The sequence below is a fragment of the Empidonax traillii genome, unplaced genomic scaffold (assembly GCF_003031625.1).
Source record: "Empidonax traillii isolate 1590-97213 ecotype Southwest subspecies unplaced genomic scaffold, ASM303162v1 scaffold691:size399616, whole genome shotgun sequence".
In the NCBI taxonomy this organism is placed as follows: domain Eukaryota; kingdom Metazoa; phylum Chordata; class Aves; order Passeriformes; family Tyrannidae; genus Empidonax; species Empidonax traillii.
In genome coordinates this window covers 88,805-115,779 of record NW_020955884.1, presented here as the reverse complement: position 1 = coordinate 115,779, position 26,975 = coordinate 88,805, and the positions used below count along the sequence as shown (strand labels likewise).

The window sequence follows — 26,975 nt, the reverse complement described above, 5'->3', positions numbered from 1 at the left end:
TTTTGGTTTGGTTTGTTTTTTTGTTCATTTGTTTTTTTTAATTTACATAAACATACCTGAAAACTTCTGTAGGTTTTTCAGGTGTTTTAACCTCATGACTATTCCTGTTGCTGATGGGATGAGATAAATGCCAGCATCTCTGTTCCATGTGCTCCTTTCCTAGTGGTGCTCTGCTCAGAGCATGAATAGTGAGGTGCTTTCTTCCCCCTTGGGAGCATCCCATTGCCAGTTTGCTGCTCCTGCAGACAGAACTGGATGATCTTTAAGGTCCATTCCAACCCAACTCATCTGGAGATTGCAGAAGGGGGATGTAGACACCCCACCTGAGTTAGTTGTCTCCATGAAACCTCAGTTCTTCAGTAGTGAAATTACTGACTTCACATCCCTGTGGAGCTGCTTTTTATTTTGATTGTTCATTTGTCCCTAAAGTGCTTTCTCCACAGCTGGAATTAAATTGATTTTGCCAGAACCTGGCACTACCTGGCCCTTACTGGAGTTTTCTTCTCAGTTTTGGTGCATCTGGGAAGCACTGGCTTTTCCTCAGGCTGTGTGAGTGCAAGGAGGGAGGGGAGTACTGGCAGGATCCTCCTTGTGGAGTTGCTAATTCCTCTGTGCAGTAGAGCTGGTTTTCTGTCCCTGGAAGCTGGTGGGAAAAGCTGCCCTCCGAGGAAAGTGTTGGAGCAAGTTGTTTTTACAGGAGAATTCTTCATCTGAGTGTGAGTGGAGCAGCTCCTGTGAGGCCAGGCTGTGCTGCCGAGCTCAGGGATCTCTGATATTCCTGTAGGATATGGAACTCTTAAAGGGTTACTCTTTGGTGGAAGTTATAATTGTCCTTCCCAATGGTTTGCTGCAGGGCTGATCTCCTCTATTTGATGGATATGGAATTTGGAGGGTTTTGATAACGGTAAAGGAAAATGATCTGCCTGTGGAAGAACAAGTCATTGCCGTCATCAAGAGCTGATCTGTGACCAAACTGAGTTACTGGAATAACCAGCTCAAATAATTCAACTGAGTTTGGTTCTGCTTCATTAAAAGCATGAGTGGCAGCTTTGGATGTGCTGTGGCAGAGCAGAGTTGCTCTTGCAGATCTTAATCTCACTCCAGCAATAAATATGAGGTGCTACCAAAATTCTGCATTAAAATCAGCTTTTCCTGAAAGATGGGAAGTAGGAAAAGCTCTAGTAAAATTCTCCAGGAATGCAGAAGTTTTATGAACGGGAAATAATCAAGTGAAGGCACAATGCATCCCAAAATAAATATTCTCCTAAGTATTTTTTCCAGTAAAATGATGCATCCCTCTTTTGGCAGCTGGTGCCCAACCCCTACGTGAGCGTGCGGAGCGATGGGAGCCTGCACCTGGAACGGGTTCGGCTGCAGGACGGGGGGGATTACACCTGCATGGCCTCCAACGTGGCTGGGACCAGCAACAGAACCACTGCTGTCAACGTGTATGGTGAGGAACAGCCCCCTGCTTCTGGGCTGGGCGGGAGGAAGGTGTGACACTGGCCACCAGCAGCTTCACCAGTGTCTCACATTGCTCATCTGTAATGCTGTTACTTTGGAAGTTCCACCGCACAGGGAAGAGCTGAGCCATCATATTGTTTTTAAAGTAAAATCAAACAACACTATTTTGTGATCATAAAACAACCTCACTTTTTAAACACCTCCAAAGGCCGGGCTGTGCATTCTTCATCTTTATTAACAAGTGGGACTTCACTGGAAACCCATGAAAAGTGCTGAGTGGCTCAGAACTGGTATAAGGAAGCACAGCTCCTGGGAGAAGTAGAATGAAAGAAAATGAGTTATGAGTTTTGGCAAGACTCATAATTTGTTTGTTGTTTTTGGTGTCATCCCCATTCTCCTCCCCCTTATTTTTTCTCTTTAATTAAAACATACCAGAAATTGCACTGACAGCAAGACAAACTGTTAGCACTGTGGAGTAACCCATCTGTTTTTCAGCTGAAGATATTTGTGTTAAGTCTGTGAGGCCACAAGCACTTCATGGTTTCTCACATGTTAATTTTGCTCACATGTTAAATTAATCATGGGAGATTTATTTTAAGCTTCACCGAAGACTCTAGAACATCCTTTTATGTTAAGAGTAGCTGTAAATCTTTAATACAGGCAATTACTTGTAAGGTCTTCCATGTCAACCAGTTTTTTGAATATTTCAGAACTTGAGAACAAAAGGAGACACCTTTGTATGTGTTTAGATATTTCTAGGTTTTGGCATTGTAGCCTTAAATCTGATCTTATTTTTCTGTTGTTAATTCAGAGGCAGCTCAGTTGAGCCAAGGGAGCTGGGATTCTTGTCTCTTGTTACTGATTTTTGGAAGTGAAGCCTAAAATGTTGTCAGAGGTTAATGTGACAAAGGCTTACTGAAGTAATTGCAGTCAGTGAAATACCTGCAGTCAAGACAAGACTGCATGTACCCAATGCAGTGATCAGCCTGTGGCTTCCATGCTTTGCAGTGAACAGGGATTTATTCTGTCCCAAAAGGCTGGAGAGTGGAAGGGAGAGTGGCTGCTCCTTGTCCCTGTTAGGGTTGGAGAAGAGGCTAAACAGTCCCAAACCCTGCTGCCTGTAGGAAGTAATAACTGAATATAAGGACAATTTTGTAATAGTTGTACCATGGCCTGAAATGGCTTGTGCAAGTCTTCAATATTTGCATTTCTTTGTAGTCCTGCCTGTCATTCAGCATGGCCAGCAGATATTCAGCACCATTGAAGGCATCCCAGTAACACTGCCCTGCAAAGCAAGTGGAGTTCCCAAGCCATCCATTGCCTGGTCCAAGGTAATTCCTCACCTTTGAGCTGCTTCATGGGGAAAGATGAACTGCACACATCACTTAGTTGCCATATAAACTGTATTTAAGGAACATGGCCCAAAGTGTCAGTTGTGAGGGACCTGGAAAACTCTTTGTTCAGAAATGCATTTGCTTCTCAGAGCAGAACTTTTGGCACTGCTCCTGCCCTAGCTCAGTGTTCTGTTCTTTGGAAGGGCTATATCTTGGTGTTTTTAACACTTCAGGGATTGTTCCTGTTGGGAGCTGATAATTTGAGATTAGGCAGCCAGCCACAGATTGAGAGTTCATTTTTCTCTTGGAGCTTTAAGAGCACTTTTTCCTCTGAGGAAAGTGTATCTGATAGTGGCATCCTGTCACTTTTCAGCCATATCCTTGACACAGTGTGCACTGAGGAGGACCTCAATCTTCCAGGGGATTTCTCTGAAAGGCAGGCTCTTTTTTCCCCCCTACTGGAACAGGATGATTTCTGGTAGTAACAGTTATTTGGGGTATGTTCCAGCTCACGTGAGACATGGCTGTGAAGGCACTGTGGGGCCTCAGAAGTTGTACAGATGTAGCTGATTGGGACCATGTGAAACAGCTTCGTTTTCAAGAAGGAATAGAACATGGTTAACTGTTGGTTTGGGAGGGAAGAGAACATGGGAGGAGTGGTTTTTCTTAATTATCACTTAATAACATTCAGTGCAGACAAGGAAGAATCTGCTGACTGACAGTTTATATAATGTGTACAAGATCCATTTTGACATCAGAAATCAATGGCAAAATTAACTCAGTTGAAATCCTGATTGGTTTTTTTATTATTTTCTTTTAAGAATTGTGGTCTGTAAAATGTAGCAAGTTTTCTGCATGAGAATCCCTGTGTGTTCCTGCTCTTGTTACTGCTCAGAAAGGAGCTCTCAAGGGCTGCCACGAGGTAGTAGAAGTGACTGGGTTTGTACAAATGGAACGGCGGGGCCGAGTTTGAGTTAATAGGAAATGTTTTTGCCCAGAAGGGAGAAGTGCTGGTCCCCAGCAGCGCGCGGTTCTCGGCAGGCTCGGACGGCAGCCTGGCCGTGCTGTCCCCCGGGGGCGAGGACAGCGGCGAGTACACCTGCAGTGCCACCAACGCTGCCGGCCACGCCACGCGCAAGGTCCAGCTCACCGTCTACGGTAGGTGGCACCTGAACTCGGCCACAGTGCCCTCTGGGACCCCTTGTGCTTGCACTGAAGGGGGGAAAACCCCCTCAGGGGGTTGGGAACGACATGCCCGCAGTGCACGTGGGGTTTAAACCCATCTCTAGTTAGCTGGACATAATTTCATCTTTTATGGAAGTGGATAAGAAGCATCTGTGTAGGAACAGGATTTTCCAGTGATAGAAGAATGAAGATCCGCTAATGCCACCAGTCCCAAAGCTTCCTGCCATCTCTCAGTACCATTGAAACTTTGGTTTAGGTGGAGGTGAGCTTTGTAAGGCTCTTGTAGCTTGTAGTTACTGGTGCTACAGCGTAAGAGTCCAGGGAGTGGTTGCAAACTACCTGTGCAACACGGAGCTCACCATATGTATCTGTTCTATCCAGCTTTCGAGAGGATACTCCAGTCTTTCTGGTGTTTGTGGAATTGCATGGAGGCATCAGCCCGTGCCTGAGCTACATCAGCGCTGCAGTGATTTATCTCTGCTGCAGACAAGTCATTAAAAATAAGATTGCAATGTTTTATACCTGATAAAAACGTAGATATTTGCTCTGAAGTCAAATTGGATGGTGTTACGTTTGTGCAAACGTGTTTATTCATTGCAGCTTTTTAATGTGTTCCATGTTATAGTGAAACCCAGAGTGTCCAGGCCTGGAGATCAGCAGGGAAGTGCACCCATTGAGGTCTCAGTGACTGCAGGGGAAGATGTCACACTTCCCTGTGAAGTGAAGAGTTTGCCACCCCCCATCATTACCTGGGCCAGAGAAATGCAGCTCATCTCTCCCTTCTCTCCAAGGTAACAAGGTTTGATGAAAAAGAAAGAGAAATTAAATTGCCTCTAAGCTTTCAGGTTTGTGGAAGGGTGTGCAACTCGTGATTGCCTTAAGATCACTCAGAAGGTGTTGCATTGTCCTGCCTGATGACTTCTCCTGCTGGCTCTTGAAAACCTCTTTCCCAAGGATACATCCCTGCACAGCTCCCATTCCCAGGGTGCCGTGTGTGATCTCAGGGGGCCAGGATGGAAGAGATCCTGCTCTGGTTTGTCCTGTGGCGGTGCCCAGAGACCCACATCACCTGGGCATGATTACAGATGTTTAAAAACTGGTTTTCTTTTCTTTCGCACTTCACATTTATGCTCAGGGGAGCATTGTCTGTGGTTCATATGAGTTCCGGGCTGTCAGCAGGATACAGGTGACGATAAATCTTTGGGTGTGCTCACAAGGGCTCGTTGTCACCAAGTTTTAGATCCAAAACCTCTCCAGATATTGCTGACCATGTGAAAGCACAGCTAAATGCTAGTGAAGTGTTGAGCTGACAGCCCTAGGGAACGAGGAGCTGGGACTGTCCTGTGTGCAGTGTGGAGCAGGCTTCGAGTTCTCCCTTGTTATTTTAGTGTGGTCCAGAACAAGGGAGAAGACAAACAGCTGATTATCCTTGGATGTTCCCCCCTGAAGTGCCAGTACTGTCACGGGCTGTGCTGGTGCTTTCTGGTGTTCAAGGTCCCTCCAGCTGTACCCATGAAACAGGGAATGGTAGGGCTGGGTACAGGCACACTGTGGTGCCGGCTGTGCCTGGTGGTGTCTCCCAGTGATCCGTGGAAGGATCAGCCAGTGTCTGAGCTGAATTAAGGAATCAGACAGACGAGCCTCTTTCCCTTGTGGCCAAACCTGCATGTTGGAGCCATTCCAGTGAGCCTGGGACAGCCTCAGCAGCTCTTTGGCTAGTGAAGGAGGCTTGTCCACAGGCACTTGGGTTTTTGGTTGTAATCCATGTGGAATTCTCTGCTGTGTCCTGTGACCACTTGCCTGCACTAACAGATCTGCATTCCTGGTCCCTTACTTGTCCTTGTTTTACCTCAGGAGACATTGATAAATTAGGCTACTTGCTCATGGCTTTGTTGTAGTGAGATCCAAGTTATCCAGAGTAACAGAAGTCCAGCTCAGCCCATTCCATAAAATTGTTTACAGATGGCAGCAAAAGTTAAAGATTAATCCAAACAAAATGGTTTGAGACCACCCAAATACCGTGTTAGCAATGTGTACAGTAAACAAAGGAAGAGGGAAATGAGAAAGGAAGGGACTTTTATCAGAAAGCAAATGTAATTACTGGACAAAATCAAGGGGGAGAAGTTGCCCCAACAATTTGTCTTTTGGGGTTATTAAAAAAACCCAAGAATGTTTGGAAAGATATGGGCAGCAGAGAAGGACACAGGAAGCATTGGCTCAGTTGGTGGGAGCATGGTGTTGATAATGCCAGAGTTGCAGGTTCAGACCCACTATGGGCCATTTGCTTAAGAGTTGGATTTGATGATCCCTGTGGGTTCCTTCCAACTCAATTCTGTGATACCGGACAGGCTTGGGTGGCCTGGAGAAATTACACTTCCCTTTACTTCTGTTCATCTCTCCAGCCATTGCAACCCCAAAATTCACCCTTTATTCCATTTGATAACACTGCCCTAATTAGTGCCAGAGAAAGGAAGATGGATGACCTCACCAATTCCCACTAACTCTGCCTAAATTCTGTCTGTAACCTTGAGTGCTAGAGTTGAATTTCTTCTCAGAATCACAGACTATCCTGAGCTGGAAGGGACCCACAAGGACCATCCAGTCCAACCCCTGGCCCTGCACAGACACCCCAACAATCCCCCCTGTCCCTCAGAGCATTGTCCAAACCCTCCTGGAGCTCTGGCAGCCTTGGGGCTGTGTCCACTGCCCTGGGGAGCCTGTTCAGTGCCAACCACCCTGTGGGGGAAGAACCTTTCCCTGAGATCCAACCTGACCCTCCCCTGGCACAGCTTCTTGTCAGTTCTTAGCTGTCATTTTTTTCTTCCCTCCTCACTTATTTCCCCTCTCTCCTACAGAAGATGATTTGGGCTTAGTTGGCCAGTGTAGCTTCTGATGTTACAAACCTCTGGTGAGAACTGTAGGAAAACTTAATGCTAGGTGCGAAACTATTTACTGAGGAAAAATGACTATTCCTACAAATACCAGAAGTGCCAGTTTTGAATCAGAACCTCTCTTCCATCCTGAACCCACCTGATAGCATTTTTTGCCAGGATGAAGCAGTATTAAAAGTTATTTAACTTTCTGACCTTGCTGACCTGGGCTGAGCAAAAAGTTTTGAGCTCCATTTCTCTGCCTCTATCACATTTTAGTATGTCTATAAATAGCTAGAATTCAGATTTTGTAATTTGGAGCTTAGGTTTTAGATGTTTGCTGTGTATTCTGAACGTAGTGGCTCAGTAAAGAGAAGAAATGAGTCAATGTAAGTCATAGTTGAGTGATATGGCACAGAATGCTGTTATTTTAGCGCTCAGCAATCGTTAGCAGTGTGTAAGTAGAGGTCATTCACCTTTCCATACATGTTTATATGGTTTATCTGCTTCTTATTTTTCCAGACACACTTTCCTACCCTCGGGGTCAATGAAGATCAGTGAGACCCAAGTTTCAGACAGTGGAATGTATCTCTGTGTCGCCACAAATATTGCTGGGAACGTGACTCAGTCCGTGAGACTCAGTGTACATGGTGAGTTGTGACTCCAAGGTTAATCAGCCACAAGTTTCCACGTGGAATTTTGCATCACGCAGAGCTTCTCCTTCCCTTCAATCATCCCATGTCACTCCCTTGTCTCTCCCCTGCTCTCCCCACACTGGGGCCCCAACCTCCTTCTCTTACCCACTCACACAATGACACATCTGGAAAAATGTCACTTGTTATTGCTTCAGACGTTCTTCTTAAGTCTTTTTATTGCCAACGATCCTTAGAAAGAAAAACATTGTGGCGAAGGACTTACGGTGGATTTATATTATCCTTTAGGACCAGGAAAATCACTTCCAGTCATATTTTATCTCCCTGTCTGAACTTGTGTTTGGAAGAATACAGAGATCAGGGATTAGGGGAAGGAAATTAAAATGTCAAAAGGAAAATGTGATTAACTTTATCCTAAAAGCTTTTGAATTGTTTTGTGTTACGAGGAGCCAGTACCTACACCTCTTCAAATGTGCTCAAGAGTATTGCAGTGCTCATGGGAGTCATGCAGTAGAATTTGGAATGTGACTTCTTCAAATAAGTCAAGCACCAGGATGTCTTGCATCCTGTGCAGAGAACATGCAGGTCTACTTCTGTAGTCTCCTGAGGGAATTTGGATTTGGTGAACAAAGCACATTTTCTAAAATAATAGAAGTGGAAAAGAATTTCATAGGATCATGGAATGCTTTGGGTTGGAAGAGACTGTTAAAGGCCACCCAGTGCCACCCCCTGCCCTGGGCAAGGACACTTTCCACCAGCCCAGGTTGCTCCAACCTGACCTGGGACACTCCCAGGGATCCAGGGGCAGCCACAGCTTCTCTGGGCACCCTGTGCCAGGGCCTGCCCACCCTCACAGCCAAGGATTCCTTCCCAATATCCCATCTAACCCTGCCCTCTGGTAGTGGGAAGCCATTCCCCTTGTCCTGCCACTCCATTTCCTTGTCCAAATCCCTCTCCAGCTCACCTGGAGCTCCTCTAGGCACTGGAAGGGGCTCTAAGGTCTTCCCAGAGCCTTTGCTACCCTTCACCAGGTGAACACTCCCAGCTCTGCCTTAGGAATGACCTTGTATGTTGTTTCTCCCCATTTCTGTGACTGCCTTTGTGTTCTCAGTCCCTCCCAGGATCCAGCGTGGGCCTCGAGTCCTGAAGGTGCAGGCTGGGCACCGCGTGGAGCTTCCCTGCAGTGCCCAGGGGGTCCCTGCCCCGTCGGTCTCCTGGTTCAGGGGCAGGAGTGCCGTGCCTCTGGGCGGGGGGCAGTTTGTGCTGGGCCTGGACGGAGCCCTGGCCATCAGCAGCGCGCAGCCCCCCCAGGCCGGCACCTACACGTGCATCGCCAGCAACGCCGCTGGCAGCGACACCGTGCAGGTCACGCTGCATGTGCAAGGTATCTGTGCTGGGCCACGGTCCTGCTCCCGCCTGGCCAGCAGCGATCTCGTGCCACTGCTGCCTGCTTGGTGGCTGGGAGGGCAGCGCTCTCCCTGCTGGCTGTTACATGAAGCAGCATCCACATCTGTTTTAGATGTTATGTCCTGAAGTTAATTAAGGAAAATTAGAATAAGCAAATAGTCTTTGGAGAGTTTGTGGAAACAAGAAAAAGAAACCCTCTCTATAGATGCATTTAAATAACAAAATCCTGGTGAAATGGTGATGGGGTAACAGTGGTCAGTGTGCCAGTTTAAATCCATCGAGTAACTCCTCACCCAATGGGGTCACAGGCATTGATGGAGCGTGACTGACTTCAGCTGAGCAGGAACTCTTTCTTCTTTGCAATAGTCTAAAGGCAGTGTTCTGATCCCTTTGGATTAGAGGTGCTGAGAAACACTTTTTACAGGCAACAAAGAACTTTCAGTAACTTTATGTAATTATAAATAATATTCTCTGTGTATTCTCAGCCTGCACACAAGTTTGAAATGAGGCTCCAGAACAAAGGACGGCAGTAGCATTAGTGTTTGGGGTGGGGAAAAACAGTTCCAGTAGTATTTTTCAGATTATTCAGAAACACTGCCTTCAAAGTATAGCAGGTTTTCAAGAGAACCCTTTCAGTCACATTTGAAAGCCTCTTTGTGTTGCTTGCTTCCTAAATATTCCCACTGATATAAGACTGCTTGTATGATACACATTGCAGTTAGTGTAAAGAGGGTTATTGAGTCTGTGTGGATGGGAGAGAATGAGTGTTGTCTATTGCCAAACTGTATTTTTACATTTGGGAGCAGAGGTCAAGAAGTTTTTGGGGTCTGATTTTCTTTCAGAGCCTCCCAGTATCGAGGACCTGGACCCTCCATACAACAGTCCCTTCCAAGAGAGGGTGGCAAACCAGCGGATGGCATTCCCGTGTCCTGCAAGAGGTGTGTGCCACTGCTGCCACTTCCACAAGTACCTTTTGCTGCTGACCTTGGAAAGTTACTAAGTTCCTGTAAAAATGTCCAGTCCACACAGTATTTTCCATATATACTTTATTTGGAAAAATTCAAACTAACGGTAATTCAAATAACCACCGCGTGTGGAAGTTTTGTGGAAAGTCCTTGCTAGCCAAAAGGGTTTTATATTGTTTGGGACTAAGATTTTTCATGCTAAAATCATCCTGTAGCAGCTGGGGCTTCCTCTTGGAAGGACACGTGTTGTCCTTCCAGTAAGACTTCAGCAAACAGCAGGCATTGTCTGAACTGTTCTGTGCTGAGCTGAGCGAAGCATTTGTGGCAGTTCCACCTTTCCCTTGTTAGGTGTTCCAAAGCCTGCCATCAAATGGCTGCGTAATGGGAGAGAGCTGACGGGCAGAGAGCCGGGCATTTCAGTTCTGGAGGATAGGATGCTGCTGGTCATCGCTGCTGTCACCCCCTCGGACAGCGGGGAATACGTGTGTGTGGCCACCAACGAGGCTGGGAGCGCTGAGAGGAAATACAGCCTCAAAGTCAATGGTAAAGAGCAGACATAACCCTTGGCAACTGCTTTGGAAGAATCTCTTTTATGTTGTTGTTGGAAATTGCATGCCCCAAATCTGCCCATGTGCTGTTAAATGGTAAAATCTGGTCTGACTACTTGCATTTCTATTATTCATTCAGATGTTTTCTGCATTTTTTTCTGTTGTTTCTGTTCTCCGTGACTTTATGCACAAACCATCTTTGTTTTGCTCAAGGAACCAGGTGCATATCAGACTATTTATACTTGAAATCTTCAATGCAAATAACAAATGAAGACTTTTGTACTGCAGAGATTAAAGATTGGGGGATAGATCTGCATTTCAGATCTAAATAGGAGAAAAGTTATTTATCTGATTAAGCATAGGATAGGAGAATTCTTGTTCCTGATATTCTTCTTCCAGAATCCTGATTAGAAAACAGAAACTCCATGGGTGGCCTGGAGGTATTGATTTGTACAGAGCACTTTTATTCCAGTCTTGTTCACTTCCCATGATAGTGCTGATGCCTGAGCAGCATTATATCCTTATCTTTGTTCTGAGAAAAGCAGGAGTTCCATCTTGTGCCAGCAGGATTCATCAGTGAGTTGGAATTTTCTAATCCACCACATTAGGCTGTTCTGTTTGCATCCATAGTGGGATAAATATTAGACATGTGTTCGGAGCATGATTGGAGCACTGAAGAGGAAGGATGACTCCGGAATCTTCTTCCTTTGCTAAACAAATGTTGCTGAGCAAATAACAGGAGTTTTTAAGATTAAATTTAAAATTAAATAACATTAAGATTCAGTATTAAGATTAAAAATGTTGATGATTATTCTGTTGAAGTGAATTTCCCTGGGAGTCTGTTGCTGGGCAAGAGAAGACTCTGTTTTTTGAGAAGAATAAGAAAGGACATAGGAGGATATGCCCAGAGCCAAAAGACAAAAGGAAACATCGAGAAGGGAATGAAAAGGCTCTAAGAAATTTGGATTATGGTGGTTCTTGACAGTGGGGAGGAAGGAGGAAGTGGGAAATCATGACTTTGAGTTTTCTTGCAGTTCCTCCTGAAATTAGAGATCAAGAAAAGGTGACAAACACATCTGTGGTTGTTCATCACCCTGTAAGTCTCTTCTGTGAAGTAACTGGTAACCCCTTCCCAGTCATCTCCTGGTATAAAGAAGATATCCAGGTATATATGATTACTGAAATTAGGCAGCCTCACTCACTTTTGGGGGGACTTGGAAATGCTTGGTGGGAACATTCACTGCAGTGAATACATGTACCTGCCTTTATGTGCTTAAAAGTGCACTAGGAACACCCCACAAAAAAAACCCAGCTAAATACAGCTCATCCACAAATTCAGTAAGTCAAAAGTAAGCTCTTTATTTTCAGGATTCCCTTAGGAATTAGCCTGAACAATCTCCCAGTATTGCAGATGCCAGAGTCCTTCCAGAGGGGACCAACAATGCTATTTTCTTCATTCTATGGATGGAGAAATAAGAACTGTTGGAGGCCATTTGAATTCCTCAGGATTATCCTTGAGTCCTCTGCTCCCAGTTTTAGCGGCTAAGTCCCAGTTTAAGATGAGGAGAAAGCCCTTTATGCACTTTGTGACTGCCCCTTGCTGATGGATGGAGGGTTTCTTTGGTTCCCCCGCTGCCTGCTGCGAGCTCCAAACCATATTAAACAGATTGCAGGAGATTAGTGCTGTAACTGAGAGGGGAAACAGATTATCCCTAAACCTAAAACTACCGTTTTCTTATAAAAATCCAGCTGTGCTGTTTGGCTGATGTAACTTGGATCACATAAGGCTGATGTCTCGGGTTCTTTTAAGGTTGTGGAAAGCAGTGCTGTCCAAATTTTGCACAATGGGAAGATCCTGAAGCTCTTGAAAGCTGCTACTGAGGACGCTGGACAATATTCCTGCAAAGCCATAAATGTGGCAGGAAGTTCTGAGAAACTGTTTAACCTGGACATACTAGGTCAGTTCGTGGTTTGGGGGTTGGGTTTTGTTTTGTGTGGAATTTTTTGTAAGTTGGTGATTGGAAAAGCAGTTGATATTTAAGCGGACAGTAAATTTCAACTCATTATAAATGGATTCTTCCACTGACTGTTCTTCCCTAATGCTTGTCCTTCTGAAGTTCCCCCAAGCATAACAGGTGCTGATCCCCCTGGGGAAGTCGCAGTCATCCTCAACCAGGAAATCAGCCTGGAATGCAGAGCCAGAGGCTTTCCCGTTCCTGACATTCACTGGTTCAAAGATGGCAGGTGAGTGTGTTACAGATTTTCAGGTTTGTGTCGGGGTTATTCCTGCACTGACTGCGAACTCTGGTTTAAATACTTAGTGTTAAGTTGCCATCAGATAGAATTTGGGGTGGTGTGAGCTGGTGAGTCCTTTAATTAAAAGTTAACCTCCCTCTGGTCTTTGTGAACTCTCCCATGACTGGCACTTGCAGAACACATTTAGGGGACTTTAAGCCAGATGACGCTTGAAGAATTTGATTATCATCTTAGCCATTTCTTTGAGTTTATTCCATGAGTTATTCTGTCTGGATTATTTTGAACATATCATTAGTTAAAATGCAGTTTAGCTGACGTGTTTGACATTTTTCTAGCTAGTGCCTTGTGCAACTCTGCACATATACATTAAAGGTTATATATGCAAATATACATGTTTCCATTGCTCATCTCATTCTCCAGGAAAGCACACTAGGAGAAGGATTCTTGGTGGCTTAACTATTAGCTGAAAATCCAGCTGGGCTGTGTTTTTGGTGTTTAACAATGTGGTTCGGTATAGGCATGGGTTAGTACTCACAGATATCCAGCTGTGACAACTCTCTACTCTTTGGTGTGGATATATTGACACTTTCAACTAGTAGTTGACATTTTGTTATGAGCAAAGGGCTGGCATGACAAAGGATCGTAGGAAAAAGAGCTGAGGTCAAGCATAGGACTCTGGCTCTGATGCTGGCATCCTGGATGACCTGAGTCAAGTAATTTTTGTGGTTTGCTTTCTTCTAAAAACTAAGAATAATTATAATAGTTTGTCACTTGACGGTGTTTCTTCTGATTAATGCTGTTAATTTAGTGCTAAATAGTTCTCTTGAATGGGATAATTTCTACCACTAAAGGACCTTTTCATCTTACTGTCAGTTTAAATTAATGCTGAAAGGATGGGGTCAGAGTTGTGGGAAGCAAAACACTCTCTATTTCAGGCCCTTGTTTCTGGGTGATCCCAATGTTGAGCTTCTGGACAGAGATCAAGTTCTGCACATCAAGAGTGTTCGAAGGGGTGACAAGGGTCGTTACCAGTGCAGTGCCACCAACACTGCTGGCAAACAAGTCAAGGAGGTCAAGCTCGTTGTCCATGGTGAGTTTCCAGAATGCCTGGCCCTGGAGGATCCTCTCATTTTACTCGTAAGGTTTCATTTTTGAATGGAGATGCTCAGATACACAAAAATTTTTCAGGATCACATCCTTAATTTGTATTTGTCTGAGTAAACCCATTGAAAAAAGGAATTTTTCCGAAACAAGCATAACGTAATATTCATCTGTTGACAAAGCAATCCTTTTGGAGCATTTATACATATCAAGTCAAGTATGGGTGCAGTCTTTGCAGGCTTGGCCTTGAAGTGGTGATTTTGAGCTTTTTATAATTTTCTAACTGTTGAGAGACAAAAATCTTGACAGGCTTTCTCAAATCCTGCTATTAATTAGTTTCAACTGAATTTTGATCTGCCTTATGAAGAAGAAAGTGAATTAGAAGATTTTTATTTTAAAATACTTGTGGTCCTCTTTTCCCTTACTTAGTGTTAGGAGTAAATTCAGCCAGGAATAAGTTAAAGTTAGTGCAAAAGTATAAAGCAAAGTGCAAAACCAGTAAGAGTCAGACCTAAATAGTGTTTGAAGAAGAATATTGCAGATAATGTTCCGGTAGTGTGGTGCGTCATCTGCTCCAAGAGAAGAAACCCGCAAGTGCGAGGGAACCACGTTAACCTGGTCAGTCGGGAGCAAGGGAGGGCAAAGATTCAGGGAAGGAAGAAGAGGAGGCTTTTGAAGGAAGGCCTTCAAAGAGGAAGAGTTTTTCAATTTGGAAATGTGTGAAAGCCAAGTCAGCCCTGAAAACTGAGTGAGCAGAAATGAGGGGGATGCAAGTGCAGAAGTGTGTCTGTGCGTTGTGCCTCTTGTACCCAGAGTGTGAAGGGTAAGGATTTGAATCCGGGAGCCCTTTAAGTCCTCACTTGCAGTGGACTTGCTTCTAACATTGTGTGTGATTGTGTGATCTTGATATGCATTATTTCCCTCACCTGTGGTGCTGCTGAGGTGTGGAGCAGCCCCAGCACGCCGCCTGTACACCAGTCATGGGCAAACCTTTGTGCAGCAGGAACAAAGGAAGGGCTGGCATGACTTGCAGGTGATTGTGGCTGTTGGGAGATTGGAGGATTAAAAAGCCCCCCAGTAAAACTCTCACAGATGAGTAGATGTACTTCAGATTCTTCAGACAAGAGAGGTGAACTTGCGATAGTAGATTGGAACACCTCTTTACTTTTAAATTTCTCGTTAATCCTGGCTGGACAAACAGAAGCCCACAGAGTAAGTGAGCGACCTAGATGCTAATTCTTGCTCATCTTTACTTTGTTTTAGCAGTTTAGCCTTTCTTTTGACTTTAATGTTTTCCCAAAACACCATGTTAAAACCATTCCCCATTTCCATGGATTCTCTATCAGCATTTGCTGATAGAGAAATGCATTTGCCTTTGGACTGGGTTTGTTTCAGCATATTTTATCAATTTAGGTTTTTTGGCAGCAAAAAATGTTTAATTAATAGAACGTTTCATTGTGGTTTGATAATCTGCAAGGCCCATCTCAGGTGCAGCTCCATCCACAGACACTTTGCTTTACGTTTCTGCAGTGGGGTTTTCAGTGATCACCGTGGAAGTCAGTGGAATCCGTGGATGTACTGAGCATGTTTGGCAGCACAGGAGTCAATGTGTCTGCCAGATGTGTCTGGTACTGTCAGCAGTCATAAATTTACTCGTTGCCAATTGCACTCTGTTTTTATTACTTCTACAGAGATTTACGGACTCTTTATATTGGCTGATTTACACCAGAGCTTGTTTGCTAGAAATATCTGAGTCCTGCTGCCCAGCGAGCAGGGGAAATGACTGTGGGCCAAAAAGTTTCAAAAATAGGAGCATAAAGCAAGACTATTAAGTTCATATTTAGTCTCAAAGTGACTTCATTCTCAGAAGTTTGGAGCCCTGAGCAGTTCCCACTGCAGTTGTCGAGACTCTTGGGTGTATCTGGTATTTTTAATGGCAAGTTCCTTGCTGGGAGGATGCACCTCCCAAGGGATACAGGGATTGCTCTTTCTTTACCCCTTGGAGACAGGGAAGAGGGGTGTCCAGATGCATTGCAGGATGCATGGAGGCCCTAACCTGGCACAGATTGCAGCCTGGTGACCCTTTTCATTGCGTTCTCTTTGTGCTTTCTACCCTGTGTGCCTTGGGGAACTGTACAGATGATAGATCTCTTTTCCCAGGCAACCAGCAGTGGGACAAGAGGGCACGGGGGAGGTTTAGATTGGACATCAGGAAGAAGTTCTTCCCAGAGAGAGTGCTCAGCCATTGGAATGGGCTACCCAGGGAGGAGGTGGAGTCACCGTCCCTGGAGGTGTTTAAGCAGAGGCTGGATGTGGCACTGAGTGCCATGGGCTGGGTGACAAGGTGGGGTTGGGTCACAGGCTGGACTTGATGATCTCAGAGGTCTTTTCTACCCTCAGTGATTCTGTGATTGTGATTCTGTGATCTGCTCTGCTGAGTGGAAAAACAACCAAAATACAGCAGGAAGGGTGGGAATTCTGACTAAAATATTGTATTCTTACAGCATTCTGATGTTTCATTTAGATCTGCACATCTTTGTAACCCAAGGCTTTAATGCTGCTGTTTTGTCTTTTGAAACAGTCCCTCCCAGTATTAAAGGAGGCAATGTCACCACGGAGGTGTCGGCGCTGCTCAACAACCTCATCAACCTGGAATGCGAGGCCAGGGGGATCCCCGTCCCCACCATTACCTGGTACAAGGACGGGCAGCCCGTTATCTCCAGCCCCCAGGCTCTGTACGTGGACAGGGGGCAGTTCCTGCAGATCCCCCATGCCCGGGTGTCGGACTCTGCCAGGTATACGTGTCGCGTGAGCAGCACGGCCGGGGCGGCCGAGAAGGTGTTCCACGTGGATGTGTACGGTGAGGGACTGCTCCTGAGCTGGGTGTTTGGGGACAGCTGTGCTGGGAGAGTGCTGCTGCCTCTGCAGCCTGGCAGGGGTTGGCTTTGAGGGCTGGCCTCTCTGAGCAGGGCCATGGACAGGGAGATTTAGACCCTCTGCTTTGTGTGAGTCTCAAACGACTCCTTGCTTCATGGAATCCTGCAGTGGATTGGGTTGGAAGGCACCTTAAACATCCTGCAGTTCCACCCTCTGCCATGGGTAGGGACACCTTCCTCCAGTCCAGGTTGCTCCAACCTGGCCTTGGACACTTCCAGGGATCCAGGGGCAGCCACAGCTTCCCAGGGCAACCTGTGCCAGGGCCTGCCCACCCTCACAGGGAGGAATTTCTTCCTTGTATCTAATCTAAACCTACTCTCTGTCAGTTTAAAGCCATCATTCTTTGTTCTATCCCTCCACGCCCTTGTCCAAAGTCCCTTCACCAGCCTTGGTACCACATCTTCTTCTGCTACACTATTTCTTCTGCATGTATCCGTTCTCCAACTCCCATCTGTATGCTGAACAATACTTACCTGGAATACTCAGTGTGTAGGGGATCTTTAGAATGCCCTTTTAAGTCCTTCATATTTAGTTCTTCTTAAAGTCCTATGGATCCCGTGTGTTGTACAACTGAAGTGTGTATATATATATATATTTATATCAAATACTGAAGTAAATGATTGAATTCTCTGTTTTCCTTTGCCTTGTCCCACCCCAGCAGCAAATTCTCCCATGAAATCCTGCGTGACATAATGGCTTATGGAGCCAAAGTTGGGGAAGAACCAACCCATTTGCTCTTGATCCATTTTCTGGCTACAGAATTAATGACTTGCAATGTATTTTTCCCTTTTTCTAGTCCCTCCAGTGATCGAGGGTGATGCTGACACAGCCCAGAGCAGGCAGGTGGTTGCTGGGAATTCCCTGACATTGGAGTGTAATGCTGCTGGCAACCCTGCCCCTCTGCTGACCTGGCTGAAGGAGGGGGTTCCCGTGCAGGCCAGCACCAGGCTCCGTGTCCTGGCTGGAGGGAGGAGGCTGGAGATCCTCAACGCCGGCGAGGCCGACCGGGGCCAGTACTGGTGTGTGGCCACAAGCGTAGCTGGGGAGCAAGAGATCAAGTATGAAGTTGAAATCTTAGGTGTGTGAGCAGCACAACTACTGATTTATCACATTCCCATAACCCTGATGTGGACAGATTCCAACCCCCCCCATGTTTGTACTTCCATTGGTGTTCATATATGAAAGATCAGTTGGTGGGCTCCATATTTAGTTGAACCTGAGCACTGCACAGCTTTGCTGTCCAGGGTCACAGGACAGTTTGAAGACTTTCAGGTTAGTTCTTGAAGGTTATTTTGCATGTGGTTGGTAAATATTATTCTCAGTAACCCCTAAAATCCTGCTACCTTGCCTTCATAGAAGAAAATCATAGATCCCCAAGGATATCTGTAAAAATATCTTGGAGTAGGAGTCTCTGGGAGAGGACACCTTTCTCTGACTTGAGTTGTGTTGAGCAAATTTTGAACCTTCTCTTGAAAAAATGCTTTTCCTTCTGTATCCCTTGAATCTTTTACCACAGTTTGCATCTCAGCAGTCCTTGCTGTCTGTCCTGAGGTAAATGAATTGTACAAAAACGTGAATCACCTTCTCCTGATGTGGAAGGGGTTATTTATGAGCTGTAATGAACTGATACTTAGGCTTTGAATTGCTCTCTTTGAGAATATAGTACTGAATGCAGGAGTAGAGCTCCCATTCTGCTGCTCTGGGTGTATCTCACTGGTCTTGGTCAGTGCAGGAGCTGTGAGGAGCTGTGTGGCAGTGCTCCCTTCCCAGAGGGGATGAGATACGGTGAAGAAGGACCTGGAAAAGGTTCCTCTGCACCTTTGTTCCCTCCCTCTGCTGGCAGGGAGTGCTGAAAGGCCCCCCATCACCACCCATTCGTAAGGTTGTTCTGACAGAGTCTGGGAAAAACAACCAAATTAGAAACAGGAAAAAAAATTGAGAAGAGTGATTTGAAGCCACAAAATATTACTGGGTAAATGTTTCCCTTCATAAAGGAACTGAGGTTCCTAATGAATCAGTGTGTGTTTAACATTGCTATTTGAGAGAGACTTTCAGGATATTTCAGATGCTTAAATGTTTCTGCTTGTGGATTTTCTCTCTTACAGTCCCACCATTTGTGGAAGGTGGGGATGAGCTCTTGGACTACATTGTGATTCTCCACAGCCCTTTGGAGCTGGATTGTGCAGCAACAGGGACACCCTCACCAACTATCACGTAAGAGCACATGTGTGACAGTAGAAAATAAATCTGCTGCTTGGTTAGGGGAGTGTGGAATTGAGCTTGCTGGCTCCGCTGAAGACAGCACTCACTGGGAGCATCAGGATTTTATTTTACATGAGTTTGGTTTGTTGTGCCAGTATCCATGTCCTGAAGATGGGCATAGATAACAAGAGCAGACAAGACTCTCATTCCCATGCTAATGCAGCTGAGCACTTTTGTTCTGCCACCTGGGGTTGCTTTTGCTTTAGAGATTTCTTTCTCCCTCTGGTGGTACCTGCTGTCACCTTTCTGATGTCTTCTTTAGTGCCTGTTCCCCAATACTCCCTTCTGATAAACCATTTTGGTCCCTAGCACTCAGGAAAGTGGAATATGACATCTCCAAACTTCCTGGAAATGCAAATTGAGTTACTGAGCTGTTCTGTTTAATAGAGTTGTACATATTTCAGGAGTGTTGTAGATCTTTCTTTCACAGAGATCTGAGACTGAACTTTCTCTTTGACAGGTGGTTGAAAGATGGTCATCCAGTTGAAGAGGGAGCTGGGCTCAAGATCTTATCAAAGGGACAGAAACTTGTCATCTCTCAAGCTGAAGTGTCAGACACGGGCCGCTATAAATGTGTGGTGGCAAATGAGGCAGGAGAACATGAGAAGGAATTTGATGTTACAGTGCATGGTAGGTTACTCAAGGGGGGAAGCAGCAGACTGCTTTTATTTTAAATTCCTGGCAAGAAGGTGCTCAAATCTCCTGTAAATGCTTATTTGTATTAGTGGGCTGAAAAATCATAGATGAGATTAGATGAAGTAGAATCATAGAATAGTTTGGGTTGGAAGAGACCTTAAAGTCCATCTATCCCCACACCCTGCCATGGGCAGGGACACCTCCCACTAGAGCAGGTTGTCCTGATCTAGAAGTAGAAATAGAACTGCACTTACCTGTGGGGTATTGTTTCTATATATTTAAATGTACGTGTTCAAATGACACTTCATTTTTGTTTCTGGTACTTCTTGCAGTTCCTCCAACCATCAAATCAACTGGGCCTTCCGAGAGAGCTGTTGTGATCCACAAGCCTGTGACACTGCAGTGCATAGCCAGTGGCATTCCCAGCCCTTCCATAACCTGGTTAAAAGATGGACAGCCAGTAAACACAGCCAGAGGAAATCTCAGAGTAAGCATGACTCTTTTAGGGGATCCAAACCATGAAAGATAGTTACAATGGTAGTGCTTCTTTTCCTGGTGCTTCCCTCAGGCTGTGATATAAAGATGCTAAAGATCCACCCTGGAGAAGAAGGGGTCTTATGCCTGCCCAGGGTGGTATCTCTGGTTTAGTAGAGTGAATCCCATTAGACACCTCATATCAGAGCATTCCAGGGCTGGAAATTCAGCATCTAGCTCCTTCCGGTGCTACGTGAACCTTTCAAGGTGTGGCTGTCTGCTGGTTGTGAGGTGGCTCTGCCCACTTGTCCCTGAGATGTGGCATTAGATGAGCTGTTCTGTGATTGCTGCCATTGCAGCAGCTGCCTGTAATTCCCTTCTGAGGGTGAGATCCTGCCTTTCCCTGCAGAGCCCTTCCCAGTGCTGCCACGCTCCAGGGGGTTGATTGCTCACCGTGGCTTTGATTTACTGTGGGCTGCAGCAGCTTTTGACCTCTTGCCTGCAGTCTCCTCTGCACTTTGCTTGCCTGCCCCGCTGCTGAATGGGTCTCCTTACACTTGTGCAGCTCCTGATGCTGATGTCCCAGGAACACTGAAGTCTCTGAACTCCCAGACAGCCCTTCCCTGGGTTAGAGGGCAGCCGACCCCGGCGCTGCTCCGTGCCAGTGTGCGCTCTGCCCTGGCACGGGATGGCTCTGCCTGGGCCAGTGTGTCCATGTGGCTCTGTTTTTGGTACAGCTGGAGTCCTCTGGCCGTGCTCTGCAGCTGGGCAGGGCCCTGCCCCAGGATGCTGCCCAGTACACCTGCGTGGCCACCAACGCTGCCGGAGAGGCCCAACAGCACCTTCGGCTCCACGTGCACGGTAACGTCTCTCCCTCGGCAGCGCCTCACCCGGGCTGCTTTGGGCAGCTCTGGCACCTGATGCCCTTTGCTCTGGCTTTTGTGTTGTCTCTGCACATCCCCCTTTCAGTTTTCTTTCTCTGTCCCACTCCATTAGTAAGGAGCAAGGCCAAAAGCTCTCTTTCTTAGGATCTGGCCTCTCTCCTGTGGTACCAAGGACCCAGAAATAAATGAATGAATTGCCTTTCCGGGTAACTGCTGTTCAGAGGTATCCCAAAAAGCCAAACACATTGCCACTTACTCACCCCTCAGAAGGGTACTCTGTTTCTGAGTCAATATATGATGTACCCCCATTGGCATTATTAATTTCATCCAAATTTTCTGTGGATATTGGTATTCCCCGTGGCCCTGCAATTGGAAATTTTTACAGGAATGACTTTTCTGAGAAAGAAACATTCTCTTGTGAGGGGATTTTTCAACCTGTTTAAAGGGAATTGTCTTTTGCAGCTAACAACAGTATAAAAGGAATCAGGGAAACTCGAGAAGCTGTTGTTTGCATGTGAGTTTAATAAACGCTCTCACCACGATTTACATATGTTTGGCTCAAAAATCATCATCTGCATTCTTGATGTGATCCAATCCTCAAAGGAGGTGTGGGAATCCTCAGGAGGTGTAGGAATGGACCATGGCAAAATGCTCACAGATTATAATTTTGTTGACTCTTATTGCCAAACTAAGTCAGTATTTGGAAGATGTTCAACTGAAATTGGGAGAAGCTGCAGAGTCTCCGTGGATGGGACTTAGAAAGAGAAGCCACGCTCATCTTAGACTGTGATAATTTAATTACATCACAGATAATTTGAGTGTCGGCCCCATGTCAGAAATGTCTCTTTTTGCTGTCAGTCTTCATGTTTAAAGTGTCATTATCTGGTGTTTCTGACATGGTGCAGATTTCTAAACGTTAGTGAGGTAAAAGCTGTGCACAGCACTCAGTTGAAGTGGGATGTTCCTGCCACAATAAAGAATTGCTGTTCTGTGTTGTGCACCCATTCCTTGCAACTGTTTTAAGCTCCAATTTTCCCGAAGAAAATTAGAAGTAACAAAAATAACGTTTCATTCCTCTTACCACTAATGAAATTGTATAGTTAGAGAATATCCCCATTTCAAGGATGAACTTCCTGGAGCAATTCCTTGGTCATCCAGTAGCTGAGGCTTGTGCAACTCATAGGCCAGAGTTTGTCCAAGGACAGATGACTTTGTGCTGGCTGGGTGGCTGAATTAATGAAAACCTGCTGCCTCTGTCTTTCCCCAGAACCACCCAGTCTGGAAGATGCAGGAAAGATGTTAAATGAAACAGTGGTGGTGAACAATCCAATCCATCTTGAATGCAAAGCTTCTGGGAACCCTCTGCCAGGTATCCACGTGCATCTTGGGGAACATCTGGAATCAGCTTTAAACACCTCCCCTTTTATCTTCTGTCAACCAGATATTTGACAGTGTAGAGCAGACCTAAAGTACCTGGTGCATTGCACATGTCAAGTGTGGGCATGTCAAGGACCTTTTTTAGAGTGTGTTTTTGCTGCCACCTTCTTCTGAAAAGATAAAAAAATACCATGTTACCGTGAGAACAATTTTCTATATTAATTATTGTCCAGCAAAACGGGAGGAATAGTTACTAAGAGCTTATTTAATATAGCAATCTATTCTTGTGCTGATGACAGTAACATTTTCAGAAGAAAGATGTTATTACATTTCCGGTGAACATCCAGGTTCACCTTTTCTGCCTTTTTGAGAATTAATTCGCAGCAAAGTATTGCTTTCTATAATAATTTATACTAGTATAAAACAAAGTTTGAAAATATTGAGGTGTAAGTAAAATGGAAAAACATTGGGATTTTAGATCTATTTTACACTCTTTTTGATTACTTCTCCTCCTTTTTCTCTCCAAATTGACAATTATTTTAGAACAGACAATTAAAATTACGGATTTCAGATGATTTACGTAATAAGAACACTTTGGTTACCTCTTGTGTGATGTGATGACCCATCATAGTGTCAAGAAATAATGTTAGCAAAGAAAAGTGATAGCACAGCATTCCACTAAAAAAGGGAGGAGCCCTGTGCAGTCTTGTTTATGAGTGAGACCAGAACAAATTCTGAATGCAGCTCTTTCCCCAAATAACCTTGTGTATTACAAATAATTGGTAAGTGGTAATTTCATCTGCTGAGTAGTGGTACCATGAATCCTCTGTGGCCCATTCTCCAGATTCCTGCTCTTTATTTTAACTTTTTTTTCAACATACCAATTGAACTTTGATTTAGTTGCTTACACGTTGATTCTTTGTCACAGGCGGTTGAGTTTAATGTAGGGATAACTTAGGGTAAAAGGTAAAAAAATGATATATATTGTAGGATCCCAGAATGGTTTGGGCTTGAAGGGACCTTAAAGCTCATCTTGTTCCATCCCCTGCCGTTGAGCAGGGACACCTTCATATTATTGTGTGTTTTTAAACAGCAGCTCTTGACCTTGGTATGATTTGGTTTGTGAGATAAAAGTAAGGTAAAGGTAAAAACTTTCCTTAAATATCTGATGTGTGTAGATGATGGTGTCGAGAGCGCTGGTGAATTCTGGGGGGGACTGTCGGTATTTCGCACCAGCGTTGCCCGTTTTCTCACTGTAGTTGCTCTTGACTGTCATTAACGCCGATGGGTCGTGCTCCTGGGTTGCAAAGGCTGGTGTCTGAGGGGAAGGTGGCAGCTGCCCGGCCCCACCATAACGTGTCCATGCCTCTCCCGCAGCCATCTCGTGGTCCAAGGACGGCCGTGCCCTGGGTGTGGCCGCCGGGAGGGGCCGTGGCCGGGCCCTGCTCATCGAGGCCGCCCAGATCTCCGACTCGGGGCTCTACAGGTGCCTGGCCACCAACACTGCGGGCTCTGCCGAGCTGCTCTACAGCCTGCAGGTGCATGGTGAGTGTGAGCCGGGGAACGCCGGCTCCTGGCCTGGGAAAAGCCCGCTGACAGCGCCCGGCGTGGCCGTTCCCCCCGCGCTGCCGAGGCCAGCCGTCACCCGCAGCCCCGGTGCCACAGCCACGGGGCTCTGCCATCCCTCCACCTCTGCCCTGGGCAGCCCCTGCCGGTGCCTGACCGCCCTTCCTCTGAGGATGTTTGTCCTAGTACCGGTCTAAACCTTCCCTGGCACAACTCGAGGCCGTTTCTTCTTGTCGTGTGTCGTGACACGTGCGAGTAACGCGTACGTGCACTGCCTTTGGTCTCCTCAGGCTGCAGGTCTGCTCAGCAGGCTTGGTGTCACTCATCCCATCACCATAGCATCATGGAATGGTTTGGGAGGGACCTTAAAGCCCATCCAGTCCCACCCCCTGCCCTGGGCAGGGACACCTTCCACCAGCCCAGGGTGCTCCAAGCCCCGTCCAACCCGGCCTGGGACACTTCCAGGGATCCAGGGGCAGCCACAGCTTCTCTGGGCACCCTGTGCCAGGGCCTGCCCACCCTCCCAGGGCACAATCCCTTCCCCATATCCCATCTGACCCTGCCCTGTGGCAGTGGGAAGCCATTCCCTGTGTCCTGTCATTCCATGTTCTTCACTCTTTTTTTTAATCAGTGACATTATAAATAGGTGTTTTCAATTTGGAAAATGTGCAAATGGAAGATATTTCTTCGAAGAATGAGCAGAGACACCATTTTTGGAAGATGTCTTTTATTTAAGGAACCAATTCAGCAATTTACAGGACCTGGCAATGGTTAGGGTTTGTTGTAGATGACTTTGAAGCTCACAGTAGATAAAGGACACAGATGAAATGCTCTTTCATAATCCAAGAGTTTTAAAGAAAAATGTCCTGTGTCTAGGAAGATGAAGTGAAAGTGTGGGTGTTTGCAGACATGAGACACCTGAGCAAAAGCCAAATTGGAGCTTTTCCACTGATTTCAGTGGTTTTTGGATGTGGCCATAATCCAAATTCTTATCTTTGATACGTGCATATGCCTGTAGCTGATTTTCTGTAGGAGTCTCCCATGCAGAACCGTGGCCCAAATTTGGCACAGTGCTGAGATGCACACAGTGTATATAGTTCCTATTAATGTTAATTAATGAGCTGGGCAGTGCATTTCCATTGAATCAATGACCATCAGGGGAGAAACTGATGGCTCACCACATGGTCAAAGGCAGTTAACCCCACCCAGTGATTAATTCCCAGAAAACACTTAGAGCTGAGGTCATTATTCCAACTAAATGAAGAATAACCCCCAGTGTCTGTGTGTCTTTTGATGGGTGGCAGAATTTCAGTGGATATGTCCAGAGTTTTCAAGGGAACTGATACTTTCTGACTAAGGCACAGAATTCTAGGGCACATACGTGCAGTTGCAGGCAGAACTAATTGCAAAACTGAAGCCCAAACTCCTGTCCGTGAACCTGCTTAACTGAGCTTGTGTCCTGCCAGGCTCCCATGTGGGGAGCTGCTGGCATTTACCATCAACAGGGTTGTCATCCAGTTTAGTTGGAATTTATGAGTTTGAGAAGAGGAAGTTTGAGATTTTTCCCTCTTTCTAGTGGAAGCAATGACTACTTGAAGAGAACAGACTCAGAAGTGCTGAGAAAGTTAGGCTGCATTTACAGAAAAGCTGCTCTGGATTTCCCTGTGGCACTTGGCATCGGGAGTGAGCACCTTCCTTGGTCATTATTTATTACTTGGTCTTATTCAGTGATTTCTGTTGTTAATAGTGTTATCACATCTGTTTTTGGCATTAAAAACAATGCTTGATACTGCAGGCTTAGCAATAAATGAAGCCAGGCAGGCCAGCTGAAGGAAGCAGGTGGAATTCCGGTTTAGTACATTCATAGCATTCATTGTATTAATTTTTTTCACTTCTCTCTCCCCACTGTAACTTTCTCAGGCTTTTGAGAACAATGAGTGCTACTGCACTGCATTAGGGGAGCTGTGTGCATCTGTGTGGGGAATAAAAGTTATAAAGATTATAAAATCTTGTGCTTTTTTTCTACCCTTTCAGCTATTACTGAAGTGTGTGTAAAAGTAGGGAGAATCACGGAATGGTTTAGTTTGGAAGGGACCTTCAAGCCCATCTCATCCCAGCCCCTGCCATGGGCAGGGACACCTTTCACTAGCCCACGTTGCTCCAAGCCCTCTCCAGCCTAGTCTTGGACACTTCCAGGGATGGGGCAGCCACAGCCTGAGTTACAGGCTGTTAGAGATTGCTGCATTTATTAATGAATCTTATTTTCAGGACAGAATTTTATACCTGTTTCTTCGCCTCACAGAGGGTGTGTATGAGTAGCTCCCACCATTCTCATCCCTTTCCTGAAGTGACTTCATATATTAAGTTTTGTACTGATACTGACTTTGAAGTTTTATCATCAAGTCATTAGTGGTAGGAGCAAATAAAATTGGTTTGATTTTTCTTAACAAAAGAAACATCTTCCTTTTCTTAATGCTTCTGGTCTCCCTTTCTGACGCAGCCCTACAACATTTGCTGGCCTGTGTGCCTGGAGTAAGTGTTTAGAGATGTTCCATTAAGATGTTTGGTGTCATCAGACAGGCAGATGTTACCCAGTTTGAGCTGGCAACTGTTCCCATATGCTCTGCAAGGCCAATTTATCACTCTGTGTATGGTCTTGCTTTATGTAGTTTACATGACAAACTCCTTTCTTTAATCCCCACCACTCCTAATGCCTTTCACAAGGTCTAAATGGAATATCAGAGAAGTTAGAGGGAATATTTTCTGGCTTTGAGTGGTGGTTCCTGGGTTTCCCAGCTGTCCTCTGGGCAGCAGGCCCAGTCCCACGTACCTTGCTCACAGCAGGTCCACTGGAGTTATGTGCCTGCTTGTGCAAGGGAAGAGCAGGATTTGGCACAGAGCAAAGGAATGACAAGAGTTCAGCAGGAGTAACGTGAGAGAAGAGAAATAATGGCCAAAAGTAGGCGGCACATTGAATTTCATTGTGATTTACACTCTTAAGGAACTGTTACAGCTTCTTTTTCTGTTTGGTTTTTTTTTTTTTTTTTTTTTTTTTT

General features: G+C 45.6%; 1 protein-coding gene across 1 annotated transcript in view; it reads left to right on the top strand.

Annotated features, from left to right (window-relative positions):
- HMCN1 (hemicentin 1) overlaps nt 1-26,975 on the top strand; it is a 155,456-nt gene that overhangs the window by 55,964 nt on the left and 72,517 nt on the right. The window contains exons 19-38 of the mRNA XM_027899853.1: nt 1,309-1,453; nt 2,683-2,795; nt 3,797-3,956; nt 4,609-4,774; nt 7,376-7,503; nt 8,618-8,890; nt 9,756-9,851; nt 10,227-10,421; nt 11,461-11,591; nt 12,237-12,384; nt 12,544-12,670; nt 13,618-13,772; nt 16,365-16,643; nt 17,517-17,798; nt 18,826-18,934; nt 19,443-19,612; nt 19,951-20,105; nt 20,830-20,953; nt 22,244-22,345; nt 23,731-23,898. Of these exons, the coding sequence (XP_027755654.1) occupies nt 1,309-1,453; nt 2,683-2,795; nt 3,797-3,956; nt 4,609-4,774; nt 7,376-7,503; nt 8,618-8,890; nt 9,756-9,851; nt 10,227-10,421; nt 11,461-11,591; nt 12,237-12,384; nt 12,544-12,670; nt 13,618-13,772; nt 16,365-16,643; nt 17,517-17,798; nt 18,826-18,934; nt 19,443-19,612; nt 19,951-20,105; nt 20,830-20,953; nt 22,244-22,345; nt 23,731-23,898 (3,226 nt within the window). The remainder of the gene's footprint in view (nt 1-1,308; nt 1,454-2,682; nt 2,796-3,796; nt 3,957-4,608; nt 4,775-7,375; nt 7,504-8,617; nt 8,891-9,755; nt 9,852-10,226; nt 10,422-11,460; nt 11,592-12,236; nt 12,385-12,543; nt 12,671-13,617; nt 13,773-16,364; nt 16,644-17,516; nt 17,799-18,825; nt 18,935-19,442; nt 19,613-19,950; nt 20,106-20,829; nt 20,954-22,243; nt 22,346-23,730; nt 23,899-26,975) is intronic.